At 47.1% G+C, this 17,199-nt stretch overlaps 1 protein-coding gene and 1 long non-coding RNA gene across 2 annotated transcripts in view; one reads left to right on the top strand and one right to left on the bottom strand.

The window, feature by feature from the left end:
* Positions 1–216: 216 nt before the first annotated feature.
* On the bottom strand, positions 217–16,339 carry TOMM7 (translocase of outer mitochondrial membrane 7). Its single transcript, XM_059728932.1, has 3 exons — positions 16,096–16,339; positions 6,862–6,910; positions 217–443 (listed from the first exon to the last, which is right to left on the bottom strand). Exons 1-3 carry the CDS (start codon positions 16,322–16,324, stop codon positions 428–430), a joined length of 294 nt encoding a protein of 97 aa, XP_059584915.1. The 5' UTR covers positions 16,325–16,339; the 3' UTR covers positions 217–427.
* The window catches only part of LOC109285825 (uncharacterized), a 43,696-nt gene continuing 42,821 nt past the window's right edge, over positions 16,325–17,199 (top strand). Inside the window, exon 1 of the long non-coding RNA XR_002093690.2 lies at positions 16,325–16,376. This is a non-coding gene — a long non-coding RNA (uncharacterized LOC109285825). The remainder of the gene's footprint in view (positions 16,377–17,199) is intronic.

Raw genomic sequence — 17,199 nt, 5'->3', positions numbered from 1 at the left:
GAATACAGAATTAGTCAGAGAATCCTCAAGTCTATTTAGTCAATAATTGGTGCATATTTTATCCTGTACAAGGACATTATGGAAGTAACATTCCAGATTAAAAGAAATTGAAAGTTTTCCACCAAAAACATTGATATATAATTTTAAAATATTAACTAAAAAATTCAAAATGTCTCCATATTAAGTGAATCTTAAAGGATCAGAGTGGACACACACTGAATCAAAGTGTATTTATTTAACTACAGTGCAAAGCAAATAAATTACATCAGTAGAAATACATTTTGTTTTATGTACATCTATGTCCTCAGGATGCTGTACAAGCTAGTTGGTGCAATTGGCAAATGTTCTCCTTATCCTGAGGAATGTTCACATCTTCAACCATTTTTTCTGCCCATCAAATGATTACAGTACTGTACAGCCAAATCTTTCATCCCCAAAGAAGACTAGAAGAAAAGGAAAAAAAGTCAGATCTTTATTGTCATGAGTTGGTATAATGGACAGCAGGGATGAAACAATACAGCAAAAGTATTGTTCACCCTGGTATTTTTTCACCGTACAGTACTCCATTCACTTTGGTTTTCAATTCAGCTCAGACAGGGCCAGCCTTTCCCACAGGAACCTGGAGTTTTCCACTGCTTACACACCCCAGACTCAAGGCAGCTTAAAGCAGGAGGCAGTGGTGTTCAAGGGCTCACCCAACTCCATGGATGGAGCTCCAGAGATATGCCTTCCCTGCCTAGAGAACTGTGGCATGTAGAAACATGAGGCAAAGATACAATCTGCAAGGTGCATGTGGTTTGGTGTACACAGGATAGGAACAGTGTGCTAGCAGTTCTCAGGAACATTTGCACAGCCACAGATTGTAGGATAATCAGCTTGGCAATGGACAGGGAGGGGAGAACCAGCATACCTCCTCAAGGGAATTGCCAGGTACAGCTCAGGAGGAGTTGGCCCAGGGGTAGAGCAATTTTGCTTTACTTTCTTTTCAGTGGATTCATATCAGAAAACATACTGTGCTGTGAGAAGCATATAGGTTTCCCTCGTCAGCCACGGTTTTGTCAACCACAATTTTGAGTATCCATACTTAAGATACCATTTTGACCACCACAGTATACAGTTTTGAGTAACCATGATTTTCCATAGCCATGCATCAGCCCTCCACCTGCCATTTTTCCCATTAGCCTTTTGTCTTGCCAACCACGATTTTGCCAACCATAGGAACTTTCAGGAACCTAATCACAGCAGTTGGTGAGGGAAACCTGTATTATTTCACTCCTGCTATGTAGCTATGCATATTAGGTTGAGAAAATTACTTCAAAGGGCTAGTTAGGTAAAAAACATGTAGACCATTCGTGTCGGATCCAACCCGGTAAAATATACACTTAACTAGGTCTGGCAGAATCTAGGTGTCCAAGTCACAAAAATAATGAAGAATGCCTTTGCTCTAGTGGCCACAAAATGCGCTGGGGCACCTAAAATCATCTGGTGCCCATATTTTGATGGCAAAGATTCTGATTCCCATACAGGTACAAAAGCAACCTGAGTAGTTACTGCATCCAGCTCCAAGCTAAGCTCAGCTGCAATCCAGAACAGACATGAGGCAGTGTCAAAACACTGTCTAGTGACCCAAAAGGTCTGATCCATTACATATGCACTAAGCCTACCCAAGGTACACTTAATTAAGCAAAAGTACATCAGTAAGAGCCTGCAGGAGCAGAAGTTCTGCAGTCTGGTCCCTATTCCTAGGACTTCAAGTATTTTACATGAGACAATCAACATAAAAATAAATTTGGGAGAAAGGACCAGAACCTAAGACTCTCCTTTCTCTCACTCTTCTAGAGGAATTTCCTCATCATTAGGCTATAGGCATGCTCCCTTATTTGTTTTTTCTCTGGCTAAATAATTCTTGAATTCTTGGCTGCACAGTAACCCAGCCTCAAGGAGGGGTGAATGTTATTCCATAGTATGGTAGTAACAGTATTCTCTTGGGAGATGTGGCTTTGCATCTTCTCAAGCTGAGGAGGGCCTGTGCTTTTCCTGGGCAAGTGATTTAACCACGAGGTTAATATGCGAAATGTGTACATCATAATTATCACACTGTGCTCAATTAGACAACTACCCTTAGACAACTTGGTGCTTTGGACTTTGAGTCGAAAGAGTTGTCTAGTATCAGGAGAATGGATGCAGTTCAATTTCCTATTGGCTAGCTGCAGGCAGTTCGTCACTCAGCATCCAAAGTTTTGGAATCCTGCTTTGGGGTACATATTAAAACTTGTAGACAGTGGGAATTCCAAGGTTGAAAAGGTGGCTCAGATTTCAACAAAAGTTTTTCTACATCACAGATTCCTGAAAATGGAATTCCCCTACTGTTTAAATAGAGGGAGGCTAACAGAGTTAACGTATTTTACATATAAAAGTTTAAGCCGTCATTGTCTTTAGCAACAAAATTGATAGATGATGCAATATTTCCCATCAAGGAATAACTGAAGTTTCCATCATGAAAAGGAGAAGTAAATGCAGTTTCACTTTCAAGTCTCTTACATGGAAAACTAAAAAAAAAACAAAAAACAAAACAAAAAAAAAAAACAAACCCCAAAAAACTAAAAAAAAAACAAAAAAAAACCAGCTGAGTAAACTGGACTTATTTAATCTACAGAAAAGAAGAGTGAGGGGGGATTTGATAGCAGTCTTTAATTACCTGAAGCATGGTTCCAAAGAATATAAAGCTAAAACCAGGGTTGAACCCATTACAGACTCCATTTCCCAGCAGCCCCTGGCCATGGTGCTACGGACAGTTTCCACGGAGACTCCAAGAGCAGCAGGACGGTGACAGCACAGGGCCAGGATTTCCGTGGAGACAGGCCCCAGCATCCCTCGCAGGGAGTGCAGTTGGGTGGAGAGTTGCTCCAAGACTGGCAACCTGGGATAGTGACAGTGTGGTCCAGAGTTGGCCAGAGCTGTGATCCACTGCTCGCATGTCTCGGGCAGGGGCGTGCAGGCAGTAGATCACAGCTCTGCTCAGCTCTGAACCATGCTGTGACCATTGCAAAATCCCAGCCCCAGCCCAGGTACAGCTCCCCACCCTGCTGCTCTCCCTGCCAGTGCTGCTCAGGCCAGTTTCCATGGAAATCCTGACTCCACGCTATCAGGGTGCCGCTGCTAGTAGGGTCTCCATGGAAGCGAGCTGCAGCAACCCAGGCAGGGGCTGCTGGGAAATAGAATTCAGCTGCCGGATGGATCCGCCATTTTGCCCACCGCTGAACTAAACTTTTCTCAGTGGTGACAGATGACAGAACAAGAAGCAATGGTCTCAAGTTGCAGCAAGGGAGGTTTAGGTTGGATGTGAAAAAAATCTTTAACTAGGAGGGTGGTGGAGCACTGAAACAGGTTACCCACAGAGGCGGGGTATCTCCATCCTTCGGGGCTTTTAAGGCCCGGGTCAACACAGCCCTGGCTGGAAAGAGCTAGTTGGGGATAGCTCTGCTTTGAGCAGGGGGTTGGACTAAATGACCTCCTGAGGTCCCTTCCAACCCTACTTTTCTATGATTCTATGAAAATCTGAATATTTACAAACACACTTCAATAAAATCAAAAAGTAGAGATAGCTATAAAAATACTACCAATGAAAGGTTATTAGCACCATGCAATAAGAAATAAGCATATATAAATGCAGCAGAGGGAGGGTGGATTTGATTTAAATCAAATCTATTTAAATCATTGGTGAGGAAGTCTCATTAATTAACATTAATCACTGTTTGATATCCTTTACTCAGTTAACTTCCTGAAACTTTTCACTTTTAGAGAAAGGCAAGAGCTTGACTTGTGTACACAAACTTGCAGAGAATTAAAGCGTCTTTAATTAAAACTATCTTTATATGAGTTTATTTTTTTTAAAAGCATCTTAACAAAAAATGCAATTAAATAAAAACATTAATTTAAATAAAATAATCCTTTTTTTTAAATTATTGATTTTCATCCACCCTGAGCAGAGGAAAATTTTAATAAAGAATGCACTTAATTTCAAAATGTCAAGTTCATACTGAATCAAATTAATAATCAGTGATACTCAATAACATCTAATTATTTATTTTATAAAAACAGTGCGCCATACTATTTCATTCCCTCTTTCTGTAAGCTGGCCTGAGCCTGTTCAGAAGAGCAACAAATAAGCCTACTAAAAAAGTTAGATAATTGTGATCATACAATGATCCTATTATCACACATACATGAAGAATTAACCTTAACTTCCACTTTCTGAATTTTCAGTGCTAAACTCTAAACTGAATTCTATTCAGATTTTCCTATCTTAGTCAATGGAAAACCCAAGGATGAAATATTTGTTTTGATAGCACTAGAATAGACGTTCTAACATAGAGGGCCTTACCAACATAATACAAGTGCTTTCCAATTTACCTCACAAGATCTGAAGGCTACTCTACAAACCTGTGGGAACCTGCCATATTCCAACTCAGTAGGTGAATCTACATGAGATACTTACTGCGTATTAGCTAAGTAACACTGCACAGTAGCGTGGTTGTCAAAAACCATGCTAACAGCCTATTATGCAGTGTTATTAGGCTAACACGCAGTAAGCATCACAAGTAATCATGCGCTGGCATTACTGCACATCCAGTTAGTACTTTATTAAGCAAGTACTAAACTAAATGCACAGTATCTAAGGCATGTTAATGAATGCATAGACACGCTCAGCGTTTCCTATCTGCATCTTTTTTCTCAATCCTGCTGTGCAGGGGGAAAAGGACATGGCTCAGCCCCAATCTGTCCTCACTGAGGGAAGGGCACGGGAGAGGGGAAGAGGCATGGCCTGGCCTCAATCTGGCCAGGTGGGGCTTGCGAATTTGACAGCAGGGGAGGTGCAGCCGTATTATCTGCCACTGTTCATTCACTGCCAAATTTCTCAAACCATGGGGAGCCCTGCAGCCCAGATGCCATGGCTCTGCAGCTTGGATTTAGCCTGGGGGCTGGGCTTCCCTGGCCTAAAAGGTTTGCAAAGCACTGTCTATGAATTAAATGTGTACTCCTAAGGGTGATACCTTAACCAGCCTGTTTTCAGCTTTTCACACTCCAAAAAGCAACAAAATGTATTATAGGCATAGAATTATGAGATACAGGGAAAGACTGGAAAAATTGGAGCTATTTAATCTAAAGAAAAGATGAAGGAAGGATTTTAAGTTTTTAAATACATTAAGGCTTATTCTAAACAATATAGAAATTGACTGTTCCCTATGTCCACAGGGGACAAGTAACATTTAAATTGCAATTAGGGAGCTTTATATTTAATATCATGAAGAATTTTCTAAACATGAGGATGATTAAGCATTGGAAAAAGATTACCTATCTCCCTTACAGGAAGTTGTAAGTATAGATTGGATAACTATTTTGTTTCAGGTGGTTTAAATAGGGATGATCTTGCCCTGAGTAAAGGAATGAACTATACAACAGTACAAAATTCCTTCTAGCATTATTTTTCTAATATCCTAATACAAGTACTCAGAGTGTGCCCTCAGCCTCTGCTCAGCAATTCACCTTCATTAAGATGCCCTGAGCCTGTTGGGATTAAGATGAATACCTCAGATTGTTAGTCAGAATTCCTTAACTTTACTACTACCCTTGAAATTGACAGGACCTAGGATCTAGACATCAGCTGTCACAAGGAAGAGACAGAGTATGTATATATCTGTACTGCTTCTGCCAGAGTCCAGTACTGCTGTTATTCTGGGAGGGTACACAGATGCATCTTGAGGCACCAGTTGTTAAAGGGGCACACTGATCACTTTATGACCTGCAGAGTTGATAAAAGTGATGGGTTTTATTGCCACAAGAAAGCCATAACAAAAGGCACTCATTTCTGCTAACAGAAACTGAACTATTTTGGTTAAACTACATGATTTAGAAGATCCTGGTCAGTTTCAGGGTGGAGTTTCAACAGTGACACCAGTTGTAATGAGTTGGAGATCAGCCACCCAACCCCCACAGGTTGGGTAATTTTCCCATTGTGAAACAAGTGCACTATATGCAACTTAGACTGTAACCGAGTGCAGGACAAGTTGGTTCTAAAGTCAGCCTAACTCTTTGGAGGAGAGATTCTGTCTACTGTGCATGACAATCCCCATCCCAGAACATTATTTTAATCTAGACAAGAAGGCAGTAGAGAAATTCAGAGGTGCAGGAACAGCGCACACAAAGGAGTTATACTAAGAAAGAGAAGAGCCAATAGAGTTCTAATAGTATAGTAAACTTCTACATCCACACAAGATTTAAGAGGTGGATAGTGATGTTTCCCCCCCCTCTTAAACAAAAAAGAAAGAAAAAACAACTTTCAGTTAGTGGAGTGAGAGATACTCCCCCACCTCTTTTGCTGCACAAATCTTTCTTCTCATTTACCAGGACAGCTGAACAGTATTCTGCAAGATCTCCATTTCAGATTGACAGCCAGTATGAGTTTCTCCTTGGCCATTAGAACATTTCTAGCAATGCTGCAGTAGGGCCCTTGTGGGGGGTGAGGGAGAAGTGACAGCAGGGTGGGTGCAGCTTACAGTTGCCAGTCCCAGCACAGCTCCCCACCAGCTAGCAGCTGCACCCAGGCCTCAGCTGGGGAGGGAAGCTGGGAGAAGAAGCAGTAGTGACAAAGGCACAGCTTGAAGTTGCCTAGCACAGCTCCTTGCAGCTTAGCCCTGAAGCAGACATAGATAAAGCCTGTGGGCTCTGCAAGCCTGATTTGGTGGCTCTCCCAGCTGAACCGGTCTTGTGAGCCATATGTTGCCAACCTCTGCTTAAAAGAAGTCTAAATTTTTGTTTTAGTTCACTGTTCTTGCATGTGTAGTTACAATGTACATATACCTCAAAATAGTTGGTTCAGGCATTCCAGGATCTGCACCTCTCTTGAAACCTGAAAAATTACAAATAGATTTACATATGCATATCAACAGCTAATCAAAACCAAAGCAAGAATGGATTTATTTTCTTTTGATCTAATCATCCAACACAAAAACTTCTGTATATAAGCGGTGTTTGTTGACAAAAGTCCTTTGACAATGTCAGAACAGAAATCTGACATTATTCTCATTGATACAATACATCTTTTTGGTATTATTTTAGTAGACCAAATAATCCATTTGCACAGAAATTCAGAAGTGGTTAGCTACTTGAGAGAGGACAACCTTTACAACTCAGGCTAAAACTACATACACTCTGTCTTGTTCAGAAAGCACCACTACATTTAGAACAAGTCTTTCTTAGCATGTTTTAATTGGTATACAGGCCACATGTTAGTCATGATGTGGGTAAGGAAGAAACAGGAGATGGTTACTTCAGTCTAACAAAAAAGGACTGGGAAAATCCCTTGGAGCTCCCTTTCAAATTCTGTTTCACTGGGGCTGTGTCATGGAACAAGATTCGGAGGGGGGTTTTTTTTGAAAGAGAAGGAAATAAAAAAAATTAAAAAAAATCACTCAGGATTAGGTTATGAAGAGAGGATTAGGTTATGAAGAGGGAAATATAACCCCATATAACCTCTATCACAGGCTGTGGTACTCCCCAAAATGTAACTGGTATGCATGAGGAGTCTGGTATTAATTGATATGAAGAGTCTGTTCAATTTTAGGAAGTCATTAATTCACATCACCCTTTCTACTAGATAAAGCAACGAGGATCTACTTGATCCCCAAAACCTTAAAGCCGATTGGAAAGATTTCCATTTTCTTCCAGGGGCTTGAACAACCAAACCAAAAGATCTCAAAACAAAACTAAAAAAAGAATCTAACCTATTTTCAGTTGCCATATTTTCTATTTTGCATTATGGCTAGTTATTCAAGGGAAGACATGAACCAGTATTCCTACATTTGATTTTAGGCCATTTGGTTTGCATTCAATTGGGTCAAAAGCAGAAAGAAAGTTGTTTTAAAACACTGATTCACATGTTAAAATCCCACTAGACGCAAGAGGAAACCAAAATTCTGCCCTTCAACTTCTCATTTTGAACTACTATTCATAGCATCATAGGAAATGAGGGCTGGAAGGGACCTGAAATGGTCATCTAAGTCAACCCCCTGCTCAAAGCAGGACTATCCCCAACTATCTAATCCAGGGGTGGGCAAAATACGGCCGTGAGGCCATTCTATCCGGCCCACTGGGCCTCTAAAAAATGTAGAAAATTAATATTTCTCTGCCCTTGATTCCTATAAAAAATGACAGGAACCAAGGGCAGCAGGACCCAGGGGAAGTCCAGCGGGCTCCAACAACAGGGGGGCCCACCCGGCCCCACTGGAAGCCCCTGCTGGGCTTCTGGCCTGGGAGCACATGGCTCCCCATGCTGGAACTGCAGATAAGTGGGGAGGAGAAGGGCAGGGGGACCCCGGGCACCAGGCAGGGAAGGAGCACGGGGTGGAGGGAAGAGGCCCCCTCCCCACCCCATGGTTGGTGCCCCGTGCTGCAGCTGCTCGCAGCCCACGTGGGGCTGCCTGTGCCTGCTCCCAACAGCCCTGTGCAGGCTGCAAGGGGCTGCAGCAGGGAGCATCGGCCATGGGGTGGGGGAGGGGCCGCTTTTCCCCGCGCTCAGCTTTTCCCTGGGCTCCTTCCCTGTGCAGGGAAAAATGGCCCCTTGCCTGCCCCATGGTCGGCGCTCCCTGCTGCAGGCACTCGCAGCCCACGCAGGGTTGTCCGGAGCAGGCACAGGGAGTCCCAGGCAGGCTGCAAGTGGCTGCAGAGCAGGGCGCCATGCATGGGGCAGGGAGGGGCTGCTTCGCCCCCTGCCCCCCCACTCAGCACCAGCTTGTAACCCTGCCCCACTGCCAGGCTGGCAGCGGGGCCAGGTTACAAGCTGGTGCTGAGCGCAGGAAAAAGCGGCCTATCGCCTGCCGGGTGGCCGGCGCCCTGCACTGAAGCTTCTTGTAGCCCACATGCAGCTGCCTGTGCCTGTTCCAGGCAGCCCTGCATGGGCTGCGAGCACCTGCAGCAGGGAGCGCCAGCCACAGGGTGCACAAGGGACCGCTTTTCCCTGCGCTCAGCACCAGCTTCTTCCCTGCCAGCAAGCAGGGGGTCGGAGCTGTACCACAGGGCTGGGGAGCTCTGGGAGTGAGTGGGCAAGAAGCCAGCAGGAGCACGGGGCCCACACCGGTGCCCTGGGGTCAGTGCCAATGGGGCCCAGAGCAGGGTGGCAGGAGCGCAGGGTCCCAGCTGGCAGGGGCTCTATGGAGCTAGGCCAGCTCCCCCCTCTCCCTGCTAGTGCAGCCCAGCCCGGCTCCACAGACCCCTGCCACCCTGTGCTCCACTTCAGGCCCCACCAGTGCTGGCCCTGGGACATTGGTCCCAAGACATTGGGACATTAGTCCCAAGATGGTGACCAGGGGATGGGGCACCGGTCAAGGGGTAGGACATCTATCAAGGGGTGGAGCTACCCATGCGGCCCTCCACAGCTTGCCAAAACTGGGTAAGCGGCCCTTCGCCTGAAATAATTGCCTGCCCCAATCTAATCCCACCCAAAGCTTTGCCTAGCCAGGTCTTAAAAACCTCCGAGGATGGGGATTCCACCACCTCTCTGGCTAACCTGTTCCAGTGCTTTACTATCTCCTAGTGAAAGAGTTTTCCCCAAAATCTAACCTAATTTCACATGCTGCAACTTGAAACCATTGCTTCTTGTTCTGTAACCTGGCACTGTGACAAACAGTCTACCTCCATCCTCTTTGGAACCCCACTTCAGGTAGTTGAAGGCTGATATTAAAATCTCCCCTCAATCTTCTCTTCTCCAGACTAAATCAGTCCACTTCCCTCAACCTATCCTCCTATGTAAGGTGACCGTATGTCCCAGATTGGCTGGCACAGCCCCAGATTCCTGGTTGTTGGAGAAATTTGAAGCAAGAATCCTGGACAGAATCAGGATCTGGGCACATGCGAGCAGGTTTGCATCAATCCAGGACTTCTGCTTCCATTTTCTCCAGGAAGCCCAGCCAATGGGCTGCTTCCTGATCAGGCTGTGAGCAAAGACACCTGTGCAGTAGAGTTTGGGGGGTAGGATGAGGAAGAGCTGAGAGGGATGGGGGTGCGCAGCACATGCGTGCACATGCACACACTCCTAGAAGCTGTGGGGGAAGGAGGGCAAGCAGGGTGTGTCCACATGTGCTCTGGCACCCCCCCACCCATCCCAGATTTCCCTCAAATTATTATGGTCACCCTACTCATAAATCACATGCTCCAGCTCCCTAAACATTTTGATTACCCTCCGCTGGACTCTCTCCAATTTGTCTATGTTAGAGGTGGGCAAAATGCGGCCCACAGGCCAGATGCAGCCTGCCAGCCCATTCTATCTGGCCCATGGGGCCCCTAAAAAATTTAGAAAATAAATATTAATCTGCCCCTAGCTGCCTGTCATGCGGCCCTCGATGACTTGCCAAAACTCACTATGCAGCCCTCCGCCTGAAATAATTGTCTGCCCTGGTCTACATCCTGCCTGTAGTAGGGAACAGTTATTTCCCCCGAACTGCTGGCAACGCTTCTACTATTGCAGCCCAGTATGCCATTAGCCTTCTTGGCAACAAGGGCACACTGCTGGCTCATTATTGTCCACTTAAAAGCTTATTACCCACTGTAACCCCCAGGTCCTTTTCTGGAAAGCAGCTGCTTAGACAGTCAGTCTCCAACCTGTGCTAGTGCATTGGATTCATAGGTTCATAGATGCTAGGGTCAGAAGGGACTTCAACAGATCGAGTCCAACCCCTTGCCTAGGCAGGAAAGAGTGCTGAGGTGAGATGACCCCAGCCAGATGCCTATCTAGCCTTCTCTTAAAGACCCTCAAGGTAGGGGAGAGCACCGCCTCCCTTGAAAGTGGATTTCAAATTTTGGCCATCCTTACCACGAAGAAGTTTTACATGATATCTAGCCTAAATCTACTCTCTGTCAGTTAGTGACCATTATTCCTTGTTACCCCAAGAGGCACCCTAGTGAAGAGCATCTCTGATCCCATGGTGCGTTCCCCTAACGAATTTGTAGGCAGCCACAAAAATCACCTCTCAGCCTTCTCTTGCAGAGGCTGAAGAGGTCCAGGTCCCTCAGTCTCTCCTCATAGGGCTTGTCCTGCAAGCCCCTAACCATATGAGTGGCCTTCCTCTGGACCCTCTCAAGTCTATCAACATCCTTCTTGAAGTACATCGCCTATAACTGGACACGGTACTCCAACAGCAGTCTGACCAATGCCGCATAGAGGACAAGTATCACCTCCTTGGATCTATTTGTCAAGCATCTGCTGATGCATGATAAAGTACGGTTAGCTTTGCTGATGATTTCATCACGCTAACAACTCATGTTCATCTTGGAGTCCACTATGACTCCGAGATCCCTTTCCACTTCTGTGCTGATGAGAGGGTCACTTCCCAGTCAGTAGATGTGCAGGATATTTTTGCACCCTAGGTGCAGCACTCTGCACTTGTCCTTGTTGTACTGCATCCTATTGTGTACTGCCCACTTTTCTAACATGCCCAGGTCTGCCTACAATCGTTCCCTACCCTCCGGTGTGTTCACTTCGCCCCACAATTTAGTATCATCTGCAAACTTGGACAGAGTACACTTCACACCCACATCCAAGTCACTGATGAAGATATTGAAGAGTACAGGTCCAAGGACTGAACCCTGCGGGACCCCACTACCCACATCCTTCCAGGTCAATACCAACCCGTCTACCACCACTCTCTGGGTGCAACCACTAAGTCAATTTTCCACCCACCAGCACGTGTAAACATCTGTCACAGCCTCTTAATTTATTTATGAGAATAGGATGAGATACCGTATTGAAGGCCTTGCTAAAGTCCAAGAAAACAACATCCACCTCTACTCCTGCATCTAAGCATTTTGTGACCCTGTCATAAAACGAAACCAGATTGGTCAGGCATGATTTACCGGCTACAAATCCATGCTGGTTTCCCTGCTGCATTATTTTTCCTGATGGACTCCCACAAATATGATCCTTCATAATCTTTTCAAAGACCTTTCCAAGGATGGAGGCGAGACTGACTGGCCTATAATTACTCAGATCCTCCTTCCTCCCCTTCTTGAAAATAGGGACCACATTGGCCCTTTTCCAGTCCTCTGGGACCCAAACCGAGCACCACAAGTGCTCAAACAGCCGTGCCAGTGGTTCTACTATGACACCAGCTAATTCCTTCAGTACTCTCAGATGCAGCTCATCCGGGCCTGCTGACTTGAACACACCCAGTCCATCCAAGTGACTCTGCACCAAGTCAGCGTCAACAGTTGGCAGGCTGGTGTCCCGCAGATGCCCATCTAAGAACCCACTAGGAGACTTATCTTGAGCCCTGTTCAGGAACACAGAGGCAAAAAACTCATGGAACAGCTTGTCCCCCCCTCTCTGTCACTAATTGCTCTTCTTTGTTCAGTAGGTGTCCTATGCTGCCCTGTGCCTTCCTTTTACTTCCTACATACCTAAAAAAAAGACTTTTTATTGTCTTTAATTTGTGTTGGCCTGTTAGAAAGGCCTCAGCTCTATAGTTGCTTTGGCCTTTCTAACTGCCTCCCTGCATGTGCAGGTCAAATAGGTATACTCCTCCTTGGTAGCTTTCCCCTGCTTCCACCACCTGTATGTCTTCTTTTTTGCCCTTAGGCTCCCCTGGATTTCCCTATTTAACCAAGGATTGTTCTGCCCTAAGTGCAGGACTTTGCAGTTCTCCTTACTGAACCTCGTAAGATTTCTTTTGAAATAATCCTCCAATGCCGAGGATGTGCTCAATATTTAAACACTGAACATTTAATGAAACTTTCTACAGAAAATGTAATAGTCTTAAAGAAAGATGCAATACTTTTAGCAATAAAAAAGATACTTATATTATAGCAGGCAGGACAGCTATTAAGATTTCCATTCTGACCACTTCTAATAACCTGCAGTTTTAAAACTCTGACTTTTCAAACTGAAATTTTATAATTCTGTTCTCCAACTGACAACTAATATATTTTGTAACTTCTTTAGAGTAGGACACTAGTGCACACCCTTTTGTCCAGTGGGCCAGATGGCAGTGCCTGGCCAGGCCAGATCCAGCTGGTGGTCTTGATCTGGCACATGGGTGGGCATGGAAAAATCCCATTCAGCCACATGGAAGAGGGCATGGGACAGCCCAGCCTCAACCTGGCCCCACAGGCAGCAAGGGGGTATGTGGAGAGGGAGTAAGGCACAGTGGAGGGGAGGAAGCGGAAATGGCCGAACCTGACTGCCCTACCCTGATCCAGCCGCATGGTGGGGAAGCAGCTTGGAGTTTAAGAATTTGGCAGTGAGGGAGGGTGGCCATATTAATTGCCACCACTCCCGATGCCAAAATTTCCGGCATATGTGGAGCTCTGCAGGCCAGATGCCACAGCCAGCAGGCTGCAGACTGAGCACCCCTGGAGTAGGAGACTGAGAAACTACTTATAAACTGCTAAACTACATACCAACCTCTCTCCTTCTGTAGGCTAAAGAATATTTAAAATATTTAAACAAAATGGAATATCGCCAACAGGAGAAACTAAGACATCCCCATCCAGTTCTACATGACTTGGAGCCAACACTTGACCCTGGGTCTTCCCCTTCCTAAATGAATATTTCGCTCTCATGACATTCTGTCCTGTGCCCGAGAAAACGTCCCAATGAAACTGTCATCAAAATTTGACCTTTCCTCCCTAAAATTCAACTAAACCAATCCATCAAAAAAATTCCCAACTAATTTTACGTCCAAGTATGGTTTACCTTCTATTTGACACAAGCAGACCAGTCCAATTCTAGTTTGTCTGGTTTACCAAGTAACAAACTATATTAGGGCCAAGCCCTTTGGTCATAGCCACTTTCCACTCCTTTGTTGGTGCAGTCTGAGCATCACAGCACTATATAGGACTCTCAAAGGATCACCCCATAAAGGTTTCTATACTATCCCCAGTATCAATGCCAGCAAAGGTGGCACTGCCAGAAGAGATATAACCAAGATGCCCCTAAACTGCACAGAAAATTTAGCCCCTTCAGACTATTAAAGCAGCTCTCATAGTAGAATAGCAGTAGTGGCTCCAGGGTCAGAACCACAAAAGTGATATTTGCTACTTTTGCACTCCATCTTCCCTTCCACTTGCACCTTCTGTTTGTAGAAAACAGTTGTACAAGTAGTTTTAGATTAATAATTTAAATGAAAAATTAACAGTTTACTTTGATGCTTCATAACAGAAAATTAAACTACTCTAATAACAGAGCATGCGGCTTATACTCATTCACAAGTATTTTACATGCTTAATGTGCAATCCAGTCCAATGCTCAACCCCAGGCCTTGACTCTGGATTCAACTGCCTGCTCCATCACAAACTAGTATGTCCATGCTGCTCTACATTAGTGGCTCTCAAACGTTATAGACTCATGACACTGCTTCAAAAGCAATGGCTCATTTTTTGACTACAGTAAAACAACTGAGCAAGTCTTCTGTTGCAAAGTACTCAGAAACCACATAGCAGGGCCGAATGTTTGTGACACTATGGATTCTCATTCAAAACTTTTGGGTTTAGCTTATGACTTGTGTGTGGGTGTCTGCAAACCTAACAGTGATGTGGCACCCCACAGCTCCCTTGAAATGCTGCCCAGGGCGGTGCTGCGGAAACCTGGCAGAGAATCACTGCTCTACACTCAGATGTTGTTACTGGAGTTGTAACCATAAAAACTGCTAGTGTCCACTCCTGAGAACCACTACATAGCAACTGAGCTTGCTAAAAAGCTACTAATTACTAATTAAAGCTAAGCAAAGCAGCTGCAAGTTTGGTCATAGTAGAAACTTTATCCAGGGCAGTGAGACATTCAGAAAGAGAAGTAGAACAGAAAAAGTATGCCAGTCTGGGTATGTTGGATGTTTGTGCCTGAAAGCTTGCAAAGAATTTTTCCAACTAGTTGGTCTAATAATAGATACCATATCTACTCAAAGAGCCTTGTCTGCCTATGTCCTTAGACCAGGGATGGAAAACGTTCAACCCATGGGCCTAATCCAGTCGGCCAGGGACTCCATTTTCTAGTTGCCCCTGCCCGCATGGCTTGTGCCAGTCTCCATGGAGACGCCAGCCTCAGCCGTGCCAGAGGGCTGCTCCGGAATTGCTGGGAACATGGGATGGGGGCGGCTTGTTCCAGAGCAAGGGCAGAGCCGCAACCTGTAGCCTGCATGCTTGGGGCAGGGGCACGCATGCAGAGGATCGTGGCTCTGCCCCAGCTCCTTGCAGCAGTGACAGCCTGTCTAGAGCCGGGGCAGAGCCATGATCCCCTGCATGCCTGGTCCTGCCTGGAGCGTGCAGGCTACAAACTCCAGCTCTGGAGCAAGCTGCCTCTGTCCCATGTTCCCAGCAGCTCCGGAGCAGCTGCATGCACTGCTGCTGTGCGTGCTGCTGGCACAGCTGAGGTCTCCATGGAGACCAACACAAGCCACATGGGTAAGGGCAGCTGGGAAATGGAGTCCCCGGCCAACAGGCACCCAGAGGTCCTGCCTTAGGCCAGTATAGTTACAACCAACAACCCTTTAAACATACAGGGTTTTAAAAAAAAACATACCCAATAGCGAGGACTCAATTATGCCAATCACCTATAAAGAACCAGTAACAGAGCAAACAGGGTAAAAATAAAGAATGCGTAAGTAACAAAAATCATTTAAAAAGTTGGGGAACAAAGGGGTGTTGGACTACCAGACAGCAGCCCTGAATGTCCCAGCGAGACCCCGGACTGTCTGATCATTGGAACAGGGAGCCAGACTTGCCACAAGATAATCAGGTACGGAAGTGATACCTGCTGAATACATCAACATTTGTGCAAGAGAAACTCCTGCCTCTGGAGCAGGGGTTCCCAATCCCCAGCCGTGGAGGGGTGGCTGCCAGTCTGCAGGAGAACTGGCTGCTGGACCAGAAGTGACCAAGTATAAAAAAGGGCTGGCTGGCTGCCTGCCTGCAGTATGCTGGTCACTGCCGGTTCTCAAAGTAAAAAGGCTGGGAACCCCCGCCCTGGAGCGCTCTCTCTCTCAACAACCCGCTGGTTCCCCAATCCAAGGCCTTAAAGTGCCAGAGCGGGGATTTTAGCGAAGAGAACACCTTGTACTATGCCCGAGAGAAGCCGAGGGCCACGGGGCTGTCGGGACAGGGCACGTGCGCGCTCCGCCGCCTCAGGAGGCCGGGGCCGCCCTGCTCCATGCGTCCCCGGAGCGAGGAGACCCCGCCTCGCGCAGGCTCCAACGGCCGTTGGAACAGCTCCCCGCACGAGTTCTAGAACCCCCGCTACAACGGCTGGGGGGAGGGTGGGGGCGGGCCGGGCGCAGCGCATGCGCAGCGCTCCCCGCCGGCCGCAGGAGACCCCACGCTCTCTCCACCGGCCGGTAAGCACCCGCCCCTCCCCCGCCTGCGGGGCGTTCCCAGGCCCGCGCGCGCCCTCGGGCTGCCCCAGGGACTGGCTGGGGGATCCAGGCCTCCCCGGGGCTAAGCCCCGCCCACGACTCGGCGGTGGGACTGACCTAGGTAGAGCACGACGGGGATAAAGCCCCAGCGGATGGCGAACTGGCCGCCCTTGAAAAGCTGCTGCAGCCGCTGCTTGGCCTCTCTGCTCAGCTTCGGCATCTCGGCGGCGCGAGCGACGGCTGGAGAGGAGTGGCCTGGGCGCTACCGTCACTGCGCCTGCGCGGCGGGGCGGCCTAGCCTAGGCCCCGCCTTCCCCCTCCGAAAGGAAGGGGTGGGGCCAAGGTTGCGGGTCGCCCCGCCCCTCCCATCCCCTAGTGCTGCCGGCGTGCGGCGGGGCCGGGCTGGGGCCCGTAGGGGGCGCGCGGGTCACGCGGGAGTCGCCTGTGGCTCTCGTGGCCGCCAGAGCTGGCGGTTGGGAGGGCGGGAGTACCCGTGAGGCAGCGGCTGGCCCTGTACTCGGGCTCAGCCAAACCCATTGTGAAAAATGAGTCCCTGGGCCTAGAGAAGGAGGACGTCGCATGTGACAGGAAGGGAAGGGCCTCCCCGGCCGTGCCGGGCTTCTCTTTCTTTAGACTTTGCAGTGCCGCTTGCCGCGTTGCCAAGTCTCGAGAGAGAAAAAAAAGGTACTGCCTTTAAAAACCAGGCCAACCCACTTCAAAGAGAGGGGAGTGGGGTGCTTATCAACCCCCCTCTCAAAAAATTAAAGCGACTTTTAAAAAGAAGCCGAATTCCACTTATAATAAG

The sequence above is a fragment of the Alligator mississippiensis genome, chromosome 5, assembly GCF_030867095.1.
Source record: "Alligator mississippiensis isolate rAllMis1 chromosome 5, rAllMis1, whole genome shotgun sequence".
Classification (NCBI taxonomy): Eukaryota; Metazoa; Chordata; order Crocodylia; family Alligatoridae; genus Alligator; species Alligator mississippiensis.
The sequence above is the reverse complement of the archived record's forward strand: the minus strand, read 5'-3'. Positions and strand labels throughout refer to the sequence as shown.

What these genes read in the sequence shown, in the direction of transcription:
- TOMM7 (XM_059728932.1), bottom strand. Translation starts at nt 16,324, where the DNA reads ATGCGCTGCGCCCGGCCCGCCCCCACCCTCCCCCCAGCCGTTGTAGCG. An exon ending in TCTCTCGGGCATAGTACAAG is followed by an intron (nt 6,911 to 16,095) that starts GTGTTCTCTTCG and finishes GTAATTTTTCAG; the next exon opens with GTTTCAAGAGAGGTGCAGAT.